The sequence below is a fragment of the Panthera tigris genome, chromosome B3 (genome assembly GCF_018350195.1).
Source record: "Panthera tigris isolate Pti1 chromosome B3, P.tigris_Pti1_mat1.1, whole genome shotgun sequence".
Taxonomy (NCBI): Eukaryota; Metazoa; Chordata; class Mammalia; order Carnivora; family Felidae; genus Panthera; species Panthera tigris.
Genome location: NC_056665.1, coordinates 51,744,711 through 51,763,695, shown reverse-complemented (window position 1 = coordinate 51,763,695; position 18,985 = coordinate 51,744,711). Strand labels below are relative to the sequence as shown.

General features: G+C 37.3%; 1 protein-coding gene across 7 annotated transcripts in view; it reads right to left on the bottom strand.

The window, feature by feature from the left end:
• Nucleotides 1-18,985, bottom strand: part of MYO5A (myosin VA) — a 188,585-nt gene that overhangs the window by 68,912 nt on the left and 100,688 nt on the right. For all 7 annotated transcript variants that reach the window (XM_042988826.1, XM_042988829.1, XM_042988830.1 and 4 more), the window contains 6 exons: nt 17,359-17,465; nt 9,885-10,150; nt 9,172-9,253; nt 4,463-4,603; nt 2,487-2,612; nt 1,156-1,239 (listed from right to left, as the gene is read on the bottom strand). In XM_042988826.1, the coding sequence (XP_042844760.1) occupies nt 1,156-1,239; nt 2,487-2,612; nt 4,463-4,603; nt 9,172-9,253; nt 9,885-10,150; nt 17,359-17,465 (806 nt within the window). The remainder of the gene's footprint in view (nt 1-1,155; nt 1,240-2,486; nt 2,613-4,462; nt 4,604-9,171; nt 9,254-9,884; nt 10,151-17,358; nt 17,466-18,985) is intronic.

Genomic DNA, 18,985 nt, shown 5'->3' with positions numbered 1-18,985 from the left:
GTAAAAATGTTTACAGAATATTCCACTGAACTTAAAAAGACTCTCTTAGAATAAACTAGGAAAACAAAAGTGCCAGTCAATAGTCTAGAATGATTCACATGAATAATTTTAGTTTTTGTTTGTTTACTGAATAATTGAATATTAATTTTGCTGAACTAAGTAACTGGCTTCCTGGTTTGCTCCCCAGGATGAAAGTGAGCAGTGTTCTCCTCCCCAACTTTTCCTGAAGGGAGTGAAAGAGTAGAGGTTGAGACCAACCTAATAACCAATCGACTGCAGTCATCACATTCTCTGCAATCAGGAATATTCATTTCTAACCAGAAAGCACTCTTTCTAGTATATATGCCTATGGAAAATAATTTGGAAGTACTCTGGGCCACACTTGCAACTCCATCTGATCCAAAGATCAATCTCCATCTGGATGGAGTGCTTAAGGCCATGTTTCCAGAGCAGCCTTTTAAAATGATACAGCAAAAAAAAAACCCTGTTTTCTCTCATAGTCTCTCACAATGGCATAAGAGAATCTAGAACCAGTGTGGAGAAAGCAATTTCACATACAACTGAAAGACAACATTGCATAATGGTCAAGAGCACAGACTCAGCCAGACAGCTTGCGTTTTAATTTGACTTGAAAACTTACTAGCTATGAAATCTCTGTGCCTCCGTTCCCTCATCTGTAAAATGGGAGTGATGATATTATCACCTCATTATAAAAATTACATGAGTTAACATTTCTAAGGCATTTAAAACAAGACCTGACACACACTAAGTGTTACGTATTTGATAAATTAAAAACTCACAGTAAAGCTGATTCTGTTAGAAAAATCATCATTATTGTTAAAAGGCTAATGTTTCAGGGCGCCTAGCTGGCTCAGTCAGTTAAATATCCGACTCTCAATTTTTGCTCAGGTCATGATCTCATGGTTTGTGAGTCTGAGGCCCACATCGAGCTCTGCACTGATAGCGGGAAGCCTGCTTGAGATTCTGTCTCCCTTGCTCTCTGCCCCTCCCCTGTTTGCTCTCTACCTCTCTCTCAAAATAAATTAAAAAAATAAACTTAAAAAAATAAAAACCTAATGTTTTATTACTTAACAGTTTAAGATTATTAGTGATTAGAGACAGTATATACATAGTTACATGTATATACATAATTACCTTGCTTGATTTCAGAACTTTAATTTGTTCTTCAAAAACAGTGTCTTTATTCTTTTCCAGAAAGCCTTCACACTGGTATTCCACCTGAAAACACATGCAAAATCTCCTTAACAGAACTTTTGAACAGATATTATTGTCATCGACAACAAAAATGTTTTTTAGCTCAGGCTATATGACTGGCTCTCAGCAAATTGGAATCGGTTTTATTCTAAGAAATCAGTACCATTCTTGGGAAGAAGTACGTGAACTCTAGAGTAAAACTCCTCAAATACTGTTTTTCCTAGAGAACAGTGGTAGTACTGATTAATTGTGGTCTAATAGATCTTCCCAATTCATGGGTAATGAGACTCATAAGAAGTTGACTCTCATCTCCCATGCTGGCTGAAAAGAGCTCTTCCAAGGCTAACCCAATGTATTTTCTTATGACTGAGATCACCATCCAGGAAGGGTAGTCCTCTTGGGAGAGAAGAGATTAAATTGGGAGAGAGATCAGAAGGTACAAATGGCTGCCTGACTGAGAGCTGAGGTGGAGGCTGGGTAAATACGATATGACTGGTAAGTGGAACTACTCGAGAAGGGACTGTTCCTGCTTCCATAACACCAATGACTTCAGGCATCTACCACTCAGGGTGCTCCCCAGACAATACCGCAAAGCCCTTAGGTGACCTAAAGTCACATTCTTAGGCTTCCAGAGAGGATTAAGGAGATTCAGAAGGTCTTCAATTCCTGAAGGAGACCCCAGAAAGCTTACCCCCAATGCCTATTTACACTTCCTTGAAATATAAATTAGTCTCATGGCTCTTGATTTTCTAGGTACACTACTGAACTTGTGAAGCAGCGAGTCTGCGTGCACTGTCAGCAAGGACCAACTGACTCAAACACAGAGGGGGACACAAGTCCACAGGCTCTATTCTGACCCCTCCAAATTTTTCAGCAATCTGAGGCAGCAATCTGTAATCAAACACATTAACATTTCTACATTGAAGTATGTAAATATCCAGCCTTACTGGGATAAATAAATACTATATATAACCTCATGTTAGTTCAGGTCACAGATCAGGTTTAGCCAAGAAATAAATGATGAAAAGATTTTTTAACTTTCAGAGTTTCTTGGTTTGCAGAAATATACAGGATTGTAGACTCATATTTATTTCATGATATAATTCCATTTAGGTTGAAGGAAGGGAAAACTGACAAAGCAACACATTTCCTATAAGGTCCTAAAGAATGCAAACTTCAGCAAAGAAAAAATTGGTATCGCTTGACTATTGATTTTTTTCCTCTTTGAACTTAAGTATTCAGAAAGAAAAAAGACAATAAAGCTTCCTTACTTTGTCAGCAAAATGTTGGATGATGAAAGCTTTGTTTGACAGACGGGGCTTTTCAAAGAGTGCACATTTGTTCAAATGTGTGTTGTACAATTTTTGGGCCCAAGTGTCATCTGTACCTTTAGGCATCTACATTTAGAGGAGTTAAGAAGAAAGAAAACCAACAACAGCCAAGGTGAATATTGTTATGAGATTCTTCTCATGCATTAACCAAGAGACCATTTTTTTGCTTTTCCAACAACTTTTATATTCAATTAGGAACTCATTCCTTCCACATTTTTCATTTAGATGCCAAAATCAATTACTAATGAAAAGCATTGATTGAGACCTTCCCACGGGTGAGTCAGCCCAATCTTTGGGCAACTCCATCTGCCTATACCAGGAATAATCAAATAAATATTCTATCTGTTTTTAACACAACAAAAGCCTGACAAATAAAAGATGAACTACTATGATTTCACATATTTTTTTAAGTAAGCTATACGCCCAACGTGGGGCTTGAACTCATGACCCCGAGATCAAGAGTCACGTGCTCTACTGACTGAGCCTGCCAGGTGCCCCATATCATGTATTTTTTTTAAGTTCTTAACAGCTGCACAGAGTGAAATATTTATATAATTCAGAAAGGTATAAAATGAAGAGCGATCTCTCATCATTTGCACCAACTTTTTTCTTTCTGACTAAAGGCATGCACACAAATAGGATCATTCTATAAGTTCCTTGCATTTTTTTCTTAATGATAGCATTCTTGTATTTATGGCCACCAGGTTGTTATTCTTTTTTTTTTATTATAAAATGGTCACCATTACTTCTTTCACACATATACCTTCGATACTTTTGCAAGCATACTCATAGTGTGAACTCCCAACAGTTCCACTGTTGAGTCAAAAGGTACATGTGCTTATAGTTTTGATAAATATTGTCAACTTTCCTCAAAACTATGTTGTATTAACTCGTGCCCTTCCTCAAGAGTATAGATGCAATAAACACTCATTTGGTATTATCAAGTGAAAGGTATTATCAAATTTAAACTCACCTATCTTGGGGCGCCTGGGTGGCTCAGTCGGTTAAGTGTCTGACTTCGGCTCAGGTAGTGAGCTCGCAGTCCGTCAGTTCGAGCCCCGCCTCGGGCTCTGTACTGACTGCTCAGAGCCTGGAGCCTGTTTCAGATTCTGTGTCTCCCTCTCTCTCTGACCCTCCCCCATTCATGCTCTGTCTCTCTCTGTCTCAGAAATAAATAAACGTTAAAAAAATAAATAAATAAAAAATAAACTCGCCTATCTTATGGGTAAAAAGCATCCCATTTTTGTTTTCATTTGCATTTTTTAAATTTCAAGTGAAACTGAGCATCATATTCATTCTTAATGTTGTAGGAAATCTGGATGCTTAGGAGAACCAATCTATGGTAAGTTGTAACTTATGGCATACAAACTACAGAGGAGTTAAGAGAAAGGATAGGTTATTTGTCTAAGATCACTCAGTTAGTAGTAAAGCTGGAGATCCATTATTTTCCCAGTATATTGTGTCTATAAATATTAAAGCTAAAACTCCCTTTCTACCATATCAGTAATAAAGAATAAGCAGTCAATTTTTAAATCACAGATATTTAGGACTATTCAGAATATCTTTTGTACAATTTCTTGCATTTCTTTAAATATGTCATACCGCTGAACAAAAATACCAAATATAAGCATACTGAAAACAGAAGTGGCTAACACTGGGTAGTAGTTATATCTAATGTTAATTTTTCACACAACTTAGAAGCAGCTGAAAAGAGAAAGGAAATTCTCCAAGTTTCAATTGTAGTTAGAACCATTTGGGCCTAGTGACTCTTCAAAATGCAAGCTAGGGTGACACCCCCCTCCCCCACTTGCCACGGTGGCACCTCATGGTATACTAATGAATCTCTGCTTAAACTCATTTAACTTCAAAGACATACCTCTTCTGATAGACTGGGTACATCAGAAAACCATATTTACCTTGCATTCCTCATCCAGCAAATCTAGAATACCTAGTTTAGATTCTATAAGATTAATGCAAGGCTGATTATCATAAAAATCTATGAGTGTCCATGGAATTTGTTCCTTCATATATTCTTCCTGTTCTAATTTGAAGACATGCTGAAATGAAAAAGAAAAACTGGTATTACCAAATCATTATAAATAATGTTAGTCAAGAAAAAACATTTATAGAAAACACTCTAAGAGGAAATCTGACAATTTGAGATAGTCCATGGCTTCCAACAATAATAATTTCATGGGAGAAACATGATTTACACACAGAGAACAATAATAAGAAGCAAATAAAAATGAGAGACAGTAAAATTTCAGCTGTAAACGATTCTTGGTGAACAAGTAAATCTAGATATGCGGATGTGTCAAATAGCTGACAAATGTAGCAGTCTTTTTAATTTATTTTTTATATGTATACATCCAACACTGCACAATACACTTTTTGGCCTCAAATTATTGCACAGTGCTTCTGACAATGCCGTAGCTGGCTTGAACAACCATGCAGAGCAGATGCCCCTTAGACTACTAAACCACACTGGGCGATGCTTACAGCATGGGGAAGTAATGCTCTTAAGGGACGGTGATATTGAAGTTCATGTGCCTCAGAATTAGCTAACAGTCTTTTGTGTCTGCCTCCATTATTTTCCACATCAGGGAATCTACAGCTCACTTTTCTAGATTCTACAGCCACTGCTGCAAGCAGCTGCAACAAGTAGCAAGGTACCACTGTTTCCGCTAAAGGCATTGGCCACCAACCTCACCACTGCTTATCTTCATTCACTCGTTCAGACAAAAATAAGTATCCACCTTCTCTATGTGCAATTACCACACACCATTAACAAAGTAGACACAGGTTCTGCCCTCACAGAGTTTGCAGACTAGTGGAAAATCAGACAGAAATCAAATAATCACATGGGATCAGAAACTGTAGTGTTACAAAGGAAAATAATTCAAAATAAGGGAGCAAGAGTCCTCATCTAGTTTGGACACGGGGTGGGGGTGGAGGGAACACAGGAGAGGGGAGGGAATGCTTTCCTGAGGAAAAGCTGCTGTGTGACATGAGCTCTGCAGATGAATGGTAGTTAAGTTAGTCTAGGCAGAAGGGCAAGCCAACCACTGGTACAGTTCTTGCTTCAGGCTTTCCAATGCAGCAACCCACAACTTCTAGTCTTTCTAAGATGTTAATGGCCTTGACTTATTCGTTGTTGGGGGTTTCTGCTTTCCTTTGTCTCTTTTGTGTCCCTTGTTCTCTTGTACATCTTGATGTTTTTTTCTGGAAAGAATAGCCCTCTGTGGCTATGTCCATACAACATATTTTCTAGGACCCCAAACCCCATGAAACTTAGGTGTCACTCTGATTCCTCAAACATATTCTCCTTATGCACCTGGAATTTTTTCACTTTATTCTGTACTTGTTATAATGCCCTTCCTGGCTCACCTGCAGCATTTACCAGCTGCAATAGGCTTTAGTAATTAAAAAAACAAACATCCATAGGAATATTTATGTCATGTTAATCAGAAAGTAAATTTCTTCTGTTCTTTTGATGAATGAGAAGGCAAATGGGGCACCAGGTGTCAGCAGGATACCCTGACTGATGGTACCAATATTTCCCAAAACAATGAGCCATGTCTTTTTTTAATTCAATAATGTATATGCAGTCTCCACAATGACAACAGAAACAGTGCTCCAGATTTTAAATAGAGCTTGTTTCTCTTCCATATCTCTCTGCCTAATTTGGAAAAGTCCATGAGGCCTCAAAAATTTTAGATACTTAGTTGTCAAAAAGATAATGTTGGCATGAGGTTCAACATGGCGAGAGATCCTTGGTCAAAAAGTAATGCCTCCAAGCACTAAACATGCCAAACACCGTCTTTCTCACACCCAGTGCCCCACCCATAATCCCTGCCAAGGGAGTGGCCCAAAGCAGACAAGTTCTTCACTGTGAGACCCCAAGTTCCTAGTCACAGCTGGTTAATTGCTAGAGATCTCTGAAGAAGAAATGAACAAAGTTAATCAGAATCTCTTCCTCAGCTGTTAAGAATTGGGAAGCAGGCAATTAACAGTGTAAGCTGAGGCTGAAAGAAGTCAAGATGAATGGGAACTAAGCGAGTTAAGAGGATGAGAGGAGCAATACAACCACTGGTGGATTCACAGGAAGCTTGAAGTAAGTGGGGAGGAAATATATACAGAACAGAAGGGAAGAATATGCCATCTGATAGTAAGAGGGAGTGGAGCAGCTGTGCAGAGAGAAGCTAAGATGCAGTATGGGGTATGTGTGTGTGTATGAGAGAGAGAGAGAGAGAGAGAGAGGGAGAGAAACAGAGAGAGAAGAAGGAGAAACAGATCAATAGAGACAGAGGGAAAGAGAAAGAGAAACAAGAGAATCAGAAACACACATGCAGAGAGAGGGCATCCTTGAGAAATAGACAAACTAGCCAGTCCCTAATGAAGGCCGGTGTTGGTTCTTTGTATTTCTAGTCACGTTGTGCCAAAACATACTAGGAAAGAGCAGAGGCTGTGGCTCTGATTAAAGTATTAAGAAACTAAAAAAACAAAACAAAACAAAACAAAGTATGAAGAAACTCAGAATAATTAGTTTCTGATAGGTTTTTATTAATGATCCTTATGCAGAGATGAAAAACACACCAATTATATTCTTATGGAAATAGTCATAGCCTAAGGTTTGAAGATCACTTCTGCATTATTTCCTTGTGCCAAGTAGCTTAATTTGCTAAATAAAGATGGTCCAAATTTTTATCAGAGCATATGCACTATTTTTTTAAAAAATCAAACATTCTAAAGGTTTGGCGATAACAAGCAACAATCCCTTGTCCCATCCCTCCCCAACTCAGTCTCACTCTCTGGAGAAAACCATTTTTAACTCCTTTTGTTAAGCAGTTAGGCAGGCATGAGTGAGAAGAAAGATAGCAGATGCTAGCCACAGGCTCAGAGCCACGTCAGAGGGTTAAGAGCTACCTTCAGAGCCACCTCTAAGGGGTAACAGAACAGGAAAGTCCTAGCCACAGAGCGGGCTCAAAAGCCATAAGGGGACTTTCAAGAATGGAGCATGCACACAAAAGATGCAACTTGCCCTTAGGTTACACAAAGTCACAACAAAGCCCATTGGAAACTAATAAATATATAATACAGAAAAAATTAGAAGGCATCATGGGTAGACACATGCGCAGATGCCAGAATGTTATATAAACCACCGGTTGTCCATCAAAAACGTCAAAGTCAAATTTACATGTACACAAGGCAGACTTAAAAGGATGCAGCTGGAGCTTGTCAGGGCCATTGCTACTGTTGCTCTGGCAGTGGCCCACTTTCTCTCTTCAAAGTGTACTGTACTTATCTACTCAATAAACTCTACCTCCCCATTCTGGTCTCAGGTCTCTAATTCTCTGGTGCATCTGGCACAAGAATCGAGTGACTCGACAACACCTTAGCTGTTTCTTCTGGTACTTAACCTCTAAAGAATATGTTTATCTGCTATTTTTTTATTTATTCATTGGAAAAATCATCTAGTGATCTCTTGATGAGACAGATGAGGCTAAATTCATATATATCACCTCTCCACTGCTCCTCTCCTGTCCTCCAAATATTACTACCTTTAGATCTTCTTTTGATTTTTATTAATTTTATAATTTAAAATAATACCTTTAAACTTCTATTTTTTGTCCTCATCAACTATAGACCATACCACTTGACCTCTTTTATAAGATAAGGATACTAAAGGCTCTTGTCCTGTCATTCAGCTCTCTTCTTTCCCATCTTCAATGTCTATAGGTGGCTCATTTTTAATATCCTCTTTCATCAGTACTAATAACTATCCCTAATCTTGCTCTTAGAACTGTGCCTTGCATCTTCTTAGCACTTTACATATTCTAATTCATTTAATCTATACAACCATGATAGTAAGTATGATCATCATCCCCATTATATATATGATAAGACTAAGGCCCAGGAAGGTCAATTAACCTGCCCAAGGTCCCTTGAGTAATCAACAGAGAATGGGATTCCAATGCAAGCAGTTTACTTTTGGGGGTCTACTTTTTGCTCTTCACTATTATAATCTACCGTCCCTCATTTTTAAATACCTTGAAATCCCCCAATACCATGATAATGCTTGAAGATATTTGACATTACTACTCCACAAGAGCCTCTCTCAAAATATTCCCATTGCCATTGTCCTGGTGAATGTCTCAGACTGCTGAAGAGAATATGTAAAACAGCATATGTAAAAAAATATGTACAAAAGAGAATGTATTTTGATTTTTTATTCTGGCATTTTGCTGATACAGCAAGTAAGAGTTAAGATAGTCCTAACTCCATAGGAACAACACACTGAAGGATATCCTGGGCTCAGAACTTCATACTGCCTATGTTACTACCTAACATACTTCCTGCATACCTCACTCAATTTATTTTGACCAAATTTTCACTATACTCAGACTATAATATAAAGATTACCTTGAATCCTATCTGGGCCATAAACATATTTCTGGTGTTGCACTTACTTATTAATCATAAGTTCCTCATCAGCTCAGCTGTTCTAAACCCCAGATAATAATTGTAATTTACAACTTCACTTCAGAAACCAGACTTTAAAGACAGAGTAAAATTCAAAAGAATAATTTATAGTAGAATATTAGTTAAAAAAGAAAATTCTTACCATATTGAATTGTTGCTGTAGTTTTTCATTTGCATAATTTATGCAAAACTGTTCAAAACTATTTATTTCAAATGTTTCAAATCTGTAAAACCAAAAATATTGTGTGAAGAGAGAAAAAGAAACAAATAGTTTTTTAAACTATTTAAAATATACACATTAGCAAGAAAGAAATGGGAAATTTTCTAACATTGTAAAACTTTCTTTCCACATCAGTGAAGATAAAGATCTATAAGTCAGTAATATGGACTCTGTACCCAGCAGACAGGCATCAGCCATGTAGGAGAGAGACTTTTTTTTAAAGGGTCCAGCATGCAGAGGTGTTCAACAGTTTGAGTTTTTGAGGGCTAATTCATCCCCAAGTGGGGGAACCATCAGAATTACGACAAAGCAATTGCTCCTGTCACTTTACAGATTCACACTCACATAAGAAAGGGGAAATGGGAATAGAGATCTCATAGCTTCTTTTGCAAAACTACACAAGATAATAAAAATATTAGGCATCAAAAAGCACAAGTATACAGGAAAGGTTTTAACAGTTAAAAGATGTTACTCAGAGAAGGCAAATTACCAAATGAAATAAGATTTTTAGAAATGCTCTTCTAATGTTCTTTTCTCCTTACCAGTAGGAGACAGAATCTAATAGCCACTTAGAGTTACTAGGTAATCTCTAGAAAGAAATGTCTGTGGCAGACCGCTAAGCCAAATATACTTACCCATATATGTCCAGCACTCCAATAAAAGAATGCTGTTTGACAGCAGAATGGAGGGCTTGATTGACATGATCTACAATCCAGTTAAAGAGCTTGGCATAAATGTGCTTGGCCAAAGCATCACGGGCATTTGTGGCCTGCAGCTTGGATATGGGTTTGATGTATGTCTCCGTGGTGGTAGCCAGTTTCCGATGGCAGAGCCAGTGACACATCTCTTCATAGTCCACACCCATAAGGTCACAGAAGATGCTGAGAGGTTCATGCTTGGGCTGACAAAAGAGAGTGGGTTATTTCCAATAGAATTTACTAGAAAACACTAAAATGAGGTAAAACAAAACAAAACAAAAAAGAACCACAAAAACAAAAAAAAACCCCAGCAACTTCTTTGTTATGAATGTCCAGATCACTTGAAGCTGATCAGTGATAATCACAATCATCAATCAAACCAGCATCTAGGCAGCATTTTATAGTCTATTTTAGGGCTCATTTCACAAACTATCTCTTCCTTTGTCTCTTCACAGCATTTGTTTGTAACTGTCTTCAGGCACCTTCATTCAGTCAGTTGATCAGAAGATCTGTCAGCCTGTCAACAAATATTTACTGAGTGCCGACGATATGCCAGTAAATAAAACCAGACATGGCCCCTATTGTCAGTCACTAAGGGATATGGATATTAATCAAATGATTGCTCCCTAAAACATAAAATCACTGCAAAGAACAAGGGCACTATACTATGATTCCATGTAAAAAGAGCATGCCCTATTCAAGAGGCAGGGGCCCGTTGCCTTGAGAAACAGAGTTGAGATCTGAAGGATGGGAAGGAAGGCAGTGACTCAGTGAAAGGGTGAAGAAAGGGTCTCCAAGCTGAGGGAACAGCTGGTATACAAATCCTGTGGTTGGAGAGAAACCAGCAGTATGAGAGACTGAAGCTGAATGAGGGAGAAAATGTCTGAGTTGAAACCAGAGAGACAGGCAGAGGCTACACCATGGCTGGTCTTTATCCTGAAAGCAAAGGGAAACTATTGAAGGGTTTGAAACAGGTAACATGCATGACTTCTCAGACGGAAATCTCTTTAATGACTTACATATCCCTATCCCCTACAATGTCTTCTGTAGGCCTTGCATTGAGTAGACATTCAATAAATACTTGTTTAATTTAATCCTTATGAGTGCATTATATTTTTTAACATCTTCACTAGCATGTTTCAACTGAATCTGATAACATTCTCGGGGAATAGGCAGGATGAACATTGCTATCTTTTAACTGAAATCCAAGAGGACAGCTTGTCAAACATCGCGTGGCCAATTTATAACAGGGTTGTTATTAGAACCTGGGTGTCCTAAACCCTCTTGCACTGTTGGTGGGAATGCAAATTGGTGCAGCCACTCTGGAAAACAGTGTGGAGATTCCTCAAAAAATTAAAAACAGACCTACCCTATGACCCAGCAATAGCACTGCTAGGAATTTACCCAAGGGATACAGGAGTACTGATGCATAGGGGCACTTGTACCCCAATGTTTATAGCAGCACTCTCAACAATACCCAAATTATGGAAAGAGCCTAAATGTCCATCAACTGATGAATGGATAAAGAAATTGTGGTTTATATACACAATGGAGTACTATGTGGCAATGAGAAAGAATGAAATATGGCCCTTTGTAGCAACATGGATGGAACTGGAGAGTGTTATGCTAAGTGAAATAAGCCATACAGAGAAAGACAGATACCATATGGTTTCACTCTTACATGGATCCTGAGAAACTTAACAGAAACCCATGGGGGAGTGGAAGGAAAAAAAAAAAAAAGAGGTTAGAGTGGAAGAGAGCCAAAGCATAAGAGACTCTTAAAAACTGAGAACAAACTGAGGGTTGATGGGGGGTGGGAGGGAGGGGTGCGTGGGTGATGGGTATTGAGGAGGGCACCTTTTGGGATGAGCACTGGGTGCCATATGGAAACCAATTTGACAATAAACTTCATATATTGAAAAAAAAAAAAAAAAAAAAGAACCTGGGTGTCCTGACACCCTCACCTCCTGACCCTTCCCACTGAAGCAGTCCTTTCCATCTTTCATCTCCCTCCTCCCAAGCCATCAATTCATATACAAATTAGCACCATTACCAACAGCATGCTACAACCCCCTTAACTAAGCAGCTAATTTCATTCATATAAATATGAATGATTTGACAACATTTAGAATTGGATCAGTACTATCTAAACATATTCTATACCATAATATTAGATCAAGGCTATAAACTGCTTTGTTCAAATTTTCTGTAACTTTACTAATTTTTGGCCTTCTTCATCTGTCTCTTCTCTAATAATTGAGAGAAGTCAAAAATCTATCACTATGATAGATATGTCTATTTCATCTTGTGATTTCTGTTGATTTTTGCTTTACATATTTTAAGGCTGTGCCTTTAAGTACATGTAAGTTTGGAACCATTACATCTTCCTGTTGAATAAAATCTCTATCATTACATAGTACTCTATCTCTAGTGCTTTTGGACAAAGTCTATTTTGTCCAATATTGATACAGGCTCTGCCATTTTTCCCTAGTTATTATGGCATGTCTTTACTAAACTTTTAATTTTCAAACTTTCTGTACCTTTATGTTTTAGGAATGCTCATTTCAAAAGTATATAGCTGAATTCTTAAACCAGTTATTGTTATCTAGCACTCTAGTTGTAGGTTTTTGAGGGGAGCAGGGGCTGGTGATTCATTTTATTTTTTTAACTTTTTGTTCTGAACTGGTTTTATTTATTTTTATTTATTTATTTTATTCCTGGATTCCTGGTTTTATTTTTTATTTTTCTAATATAATTTATTGTCAAATTGGTTTCCATACAACACCCAGTGCTCATCCCAAGAAGTGCCCTCCTCAGTGCCCATCCCCCTGTTCTGAACTAATTTTAGACTAACAGGAAAGTTACCAGTGGTAGGAAGAATTACCTTCACCCAGATTCCCTAAACAGTAACATTTTACCAATTTGTATCATCCTCTCTTATATACATGTACATACACATTAATTTTTCAGAACCTTTGAGAGCAAGTTGCAAACATGATGCTATTTTAGTACTAAATATTTCAGTATGCATTTCCTAAAAACCAAAGATATTATCTTATATAACTATGGTATCATGAAAAAAATTTGAAAATTAGCAATGATGGAACCCTATTATCTAACCTATAGATCTAATTCATTCCTCCCTGATTGATCTAATCAATCTCTATGCAGGGGTGGGGGAGATATTTTTATAGTCTAAGATCCAGTTTAAGTTCATACACTGAATTTGGTTGCCACGTTTCATTAGCCTCCTTTAATCTGAACAGGACTTTGTTCTTTTTTTTGTCTTTCATTTGTGACCTTGACATTTTTGAATAGTATATCCCTCAATGTGGGTCTGTATGATGCTGCCTCATGATTAGATTTGGGTCATGCCTTCTTGGCAGGAATACCAGAGAAGTGATGTTACCCTCTCAGTGCACCATATCAGAAGTTATATGATACTGAACAGACATTTTTCCAAAGAAGACATCCAGATGGCCAATAGGCACATGAAAAGATGCTCATTATCACTCATCAGTAGGGAAATGCAAATCAAAACTATAATGAGATATCACCTCATACCTGTCAGAATGGCTATAAATCAAAAACAGAAGAAACAACAAGTGTTGGCAAGGATGTGGAGAAAAATGAACACTTATGCATTGCTGGTAGGAATGCAAACTGGTGCAGCCACTGTGGAAGACAGTACCGAGGTTCCTCAATAGTTAAAAATAGAACTACCCTATGATCAAGCAATCGCACTACTATTTACCAAAAAATACAAAAACACTAATTTGAAGGGATACATGCACCTCTATGTTTACTGCAGTATTATTTACAATACCAAAACTATGCAAACAGCCCAAGTGTCCATCAACTAATGAACGGATAAGGAACATGTGCCACACACACACACACACACACACACACACACACACACACACAATATTACTCAGCCATGAAAAAGAATGAAATCTTGCAATTTGCAACAACATGGATGGAGCTACAGAGTATAACACTAAGCAAAATAAGTCAGTCAGAAAAAGACAAATACCACATGATTTTACTCCTATGTGGAATTTAAGAAACAACAAATAAAGGTAAAAAAGAGAGACAGAAACAAGCCAGAACAAACTGATTATCAGAGGGGAGGTGGATGGGGGGATGGGTGAAATAAGTGATGGGAGTTAAGGAGTGCAACTTGTGATGAGCACTAGGCGTCATATGGAGGTGTTGAAGGTGTTCACTATATTGTATACCTGAAACTAATATAAAACTGTATGTTAACTATACTGGAATTAAGATAAAAAACTTAAAAACATGTTCACTATAAACTACAAACCAGAGAAATAAAGAAATACCTTTAGAGGATTTTTAAAAGCAAATGACAACAACAACAAAAAGAATAAAAAATAAGTTAAATGATGTTGTTTGGTCTCATTACTGGTCTTGTCAACTGTGGTCAGGAGATTAAGGAAATGTCTGCCAAGTTTCTCCACTGTAAAGAGAGCTATCATTCCCTTTGTAACTATTAAGTATTTTGTGGGGAGTTCTGTCTTTTCCAGCCCAATACACTATTCATTATTATTACTGTTTAGTTCATGAAATTTTACCTACATTTGCACATGCTTTTCTAGTTTATTGATCCATTATTTATTCTCTGACTTTAGATCTTCTACTTGGGATCACTTTCCTTCTGCTTAAAGCACATCCTTCAATATTTCCTTTAGTGAATACCCTGTTGGTGACAAAATCTCCCAATTTCTATTTGTCTGAAAATACTTCTTTTTTTCCATCATCCTGGAAAGATATTTTTACTGGATACGCAAATTAAGTTAATAGTTACTCTAGAACACTGAAGACTGTTTTCTGGCTCTTACTGCTCTAGTTAAGAAGTGAGCTATGGGTTTAACTGCTATTTCTTCAAAAGTAGTATGTCTTATCTCTTCCTATTTTAAGATTTTTCTTGGGGCACCTGGGTGGCTCAGTCGGTTAAGGGTCCGACTTTGGCTCAGGTCATGATCTCACAGTTCATGGGTTCGATCCCCACATGGGGCTCTGTGCTGACAGCTCTGACCCTGGAGTCTGCTTCGGATTCTTACTCCCTCTCTCTCTCTGCCCCTCCTCCACTTGTGCTGTCTCTCTCTCTCTCTCTCTCTCTCAAAAAGAAATAAACACTGAAAAATTTAAAAAGAAAAAATTTTTCTCTCTGCCTTTGGTATCATTATAGAGAGCCTAGGGATGACTTTCTTTTTATTTATTCTAATTTATTTATTCTAAGTCTGATTTTTTTAGACTTTCCAAATCTGAGGCTTAGTGTCATTTTCACAATTTCTGAAACTTATTAGTAATTATCTCTTCAAGTATTATATCTGCCTCATTCTTCTTTTTTCCTCTAGGAACTCTCGTTGGATTAAAATTAGATTTTAATACTCTATCCTTCATCTCTCCTGTTTTAAGCGCTCCATCTCTGAGTCCTGTCATGCATCCTGGAAAATTTCTTTACATCTCTCTTCTAGCTCATCAATTCTCTCCTCAGTTGTGTCAAATTTGCTATTAATTACTTTCGGCATTCCAAATAGGTCTGACTCTTATCTGTTGTTTCACCTAGCTCCTTCTATTTTGTTTCCTTGTGGAATTTGTGATTTTTGACTGTGAGCCAGTATTTCTTGTAACTTTTCTCAGGGGACTCCACTGAGGCCTGGTTTGAAGGTGGATCATCCAAAGTAGACTTGCATGTGCTTCTGTCAGCCATCTAAGGCACCATCAGTCCAGGACCAATTTAAGCTAAGTTTTCTGTATTTAGCTTTCTGGAACCATCTAGGAATTACAAAATCAGTCTGGGAGGAAGTGTGAGGGTCAGTTCATTGTTGCAAATCTTTAGGGAACTATTTCTCCTCCTTCACTTAGCACCAAGGCTTGCTCAAACCAGTTACCTTTTCTTTGTACTCTTGGAATAGGTGGTGGGCAAGCTTATTACTAGTTTCTCATTTAGGGTCTCAGCTTTAAGCAGGAGTTCCCCTGTTTATATGAGTCCTAGTCTTTGTGTTTTGTCTTCTGAACTCAACTTGGCTACGAAAACAAAAGCTCAAGGTCCCTGGGTTCAGCAAATACCTTATGGCGAGTCCTAACTTCAGGGTTCTCCTTTCTCATAGTTCCTATTTTCACTTAATTTCTGACATCTGAGTAGTTTTTACATATTTACTAAATTTTTTAAAAATATATAATTTATCCTGGCTGGCTTAGTCAATGGAGCATGAAATCCCTGATCTGGCTAGGGGTTGTGAGTTCAAGCCCCACACTGGGTGTAGAGACCACTTAAAAATGAAATCTTTAAAAAATATGCACATAATTTATCCAGTATGAAGATCAATCAGAGTACCTAGTCAAAAATCGCTGGAAAAGAATGTCTCATTTTACAGATGAGGCAACGACGGCTCAGAGAAGCTAAGTAACTCACCAAAAAACCTAGTGTGAGTAAACAGTAAAGCTGGGATTGGATCCAGGCAGAGACACTGAAACATATATTTCAAAACTAAAGTCTAAATCACATGAATTAATTTACACATAGTTTTGCTAATATCAACTTGGGTATCTAAACAGTGAAACATAAATCTTAACATTGTTTCCTATCACAATCTTGAGAAAGCAGGATGAAATAAGAATTAATTATATCAAAACTCCCTCCATTTTAAAATTAAAAAACACCTAAAAATATAGTGTGTGTGTGTGTGTGTGTGTGTGTGTGTGTGTGTGTGTGTGTGAGAGAGAGAGAGAGAGAGAGAGAGAGAGAGAGAGAGAAAGATTTGATGGTGGTGATCAGCAAATACTACAAATCATAAATGCCCAATGAGGATAATCAGACTGTCAGATTTTGTTACAATTTAAACAAGTATTTTCACATATGGAATTGGGTTTTAATTCTCAGATGCAATTATCACTATGTGGGGAAGAATATGCAAATCCTCGTGAAGACACCCTATCCCCCAGCCATCTAGTTCATTTTCCCAGGAGTAACTACTACTAATAGTTTCCTCAATAACTTTTAAATCGTATTACAATTCCACAGCTGAAGACACAAAATTTTCAATTATTGGTACTTGTGCCATAGGCCAAATAAACCCTTCTCTCTAGATGGCCCCAATCCAACTTTCACATCTAATACTTCCCACTTCTGTTCATATGGACCAGAAATGTATCCAAGTTCTCTCTTCTCCTATCCCTAACACACACAATCACTGTGCACCAGGATTAGCATCCATATTTCTTTATTTTCAGTTCCAGATTCTACTTGATGTAATTTATCCTTCTAATAATTATCTCTCTGATAATATTAATAGAGATACTTCAAATATACTGCTTCCATAAAGAATCAACAAAACTGAAACACAAATAAACCGCTACCACACTAAGCATATTCTGAACTTACAGGTATTGTGCAGCTGTCTGAATCCCGAGATGTAAATGCAACATTGCCTAAGTGAAGGATGCCAGCAAGTATTCGGAAAATTCCCATCTGATAAGACTCACTAATTCCTGAAACAGCAGAGTAAATGAATAAGTGATTACAAACCATTACAACAGACAATTTTAAGCCCATTTTTAACTCTTGAATATTGCCAGATGTGCAGATAGTAACATGTCGTCATTAACAACACTTTCACCTTTACTGACATTAACACGTAACACAGTTCAGCAGCATGGCTGAGAGCACAGGCTGTGGAGCAACGACTGGGCTCAAGGCCTGGCTTTGCTCCTGACCTGCCATCTCACATGGGCAGGTACTATCACCCTTCTATGTTTCTGTTTTCTCATTTGAGATACGGGAATAGTAGTGAGTATCTCAAAGGGTGTCTGTGAACATTAAATGAGAAAATTCAAGTAGTCATGTAGTATACTTAACACACTATGGGACACGTGGTAAATGCTAAACAAATTATCACCATCATACACTGGAATTAAGTATTTTATTAACATTATTATCTTTTCTACTCCAAATGCAATTTGCAGCCCAATAAGGCTGTTTTGATTCATATTATTTAATTACTTCTAACTACAGACCAAGTATAAGTCAAAGAAATCCCAAGATTAGAAGTGTTCAGGTTGGTGCTGTCTCCCAGCCTGATGAGAGAATATCCAAATGCAGCATTAGAGCAGGAAATGAAGGAGGAGGCAGGATGAGACAGCTGTTACAGCCCTTGGCTTTTTATCTGATCTGGCTTCATTCTTCAATAAGGTAAGAATTTCCTAAACATTAGGTATAATTATATGGAAGTAAAAGTAGTAAAATTATTTCCAAGTATACAATCATATACGAGGTAATTGAGAGTTGATCTCATAATGAATGCTTTCATTAACACCTACATTATGGCTTTTATTAATTTGCCATTTTCTATTTACAAATATATTCAGCCCTAGAAGTAAAGCAGTATTTTTCAAACTTTAATATGCATATGAATCACCAATGGATCTTGTTAACATACAGATTCGGATTCAGTAGGTCTGAGATAACGTTTGAGTTTCTGAATTTTTGAAAGCTTCACTATGGTTCTGTACCATACTCTGATTAACAATGCTTTTAAATCAATTAGCTCACCTCATGGTATTCCTCAAAATACCAACACATGATTTAGTTATTCTGAGGTCTTTAAAATAAATAATCCACCACTTAAAGTTGTACATTAGAGTTCTAAAGATTAATTTACTCACATGTAGACCTCATTTTTTAAATCTCAGAAACAAGACAGTGACATCTCAGTCATTTTTAAAATGTTAGAATAATCTACATATAATACAACGTTTTGTCACTACACCAGCTCGCCACATTTCCCAGCCACAAAAGACCCCAGAAAAACAAAAACAAAAACCCTACAAAATGTGAACTTGTTCGGGAAACCATAACATTCAGCTTTAGGTTTCAGATTTTGTGAAAATTTAAAGAATTACAGTTCGTCCTACTTACTTTAATGCCCCCAATTTGTTCTTTAAACAGCTTTATTGAGGGATAATTTACATACCATAAAATTCACGGTTTGAAGTATGCAATTCAGTGATTA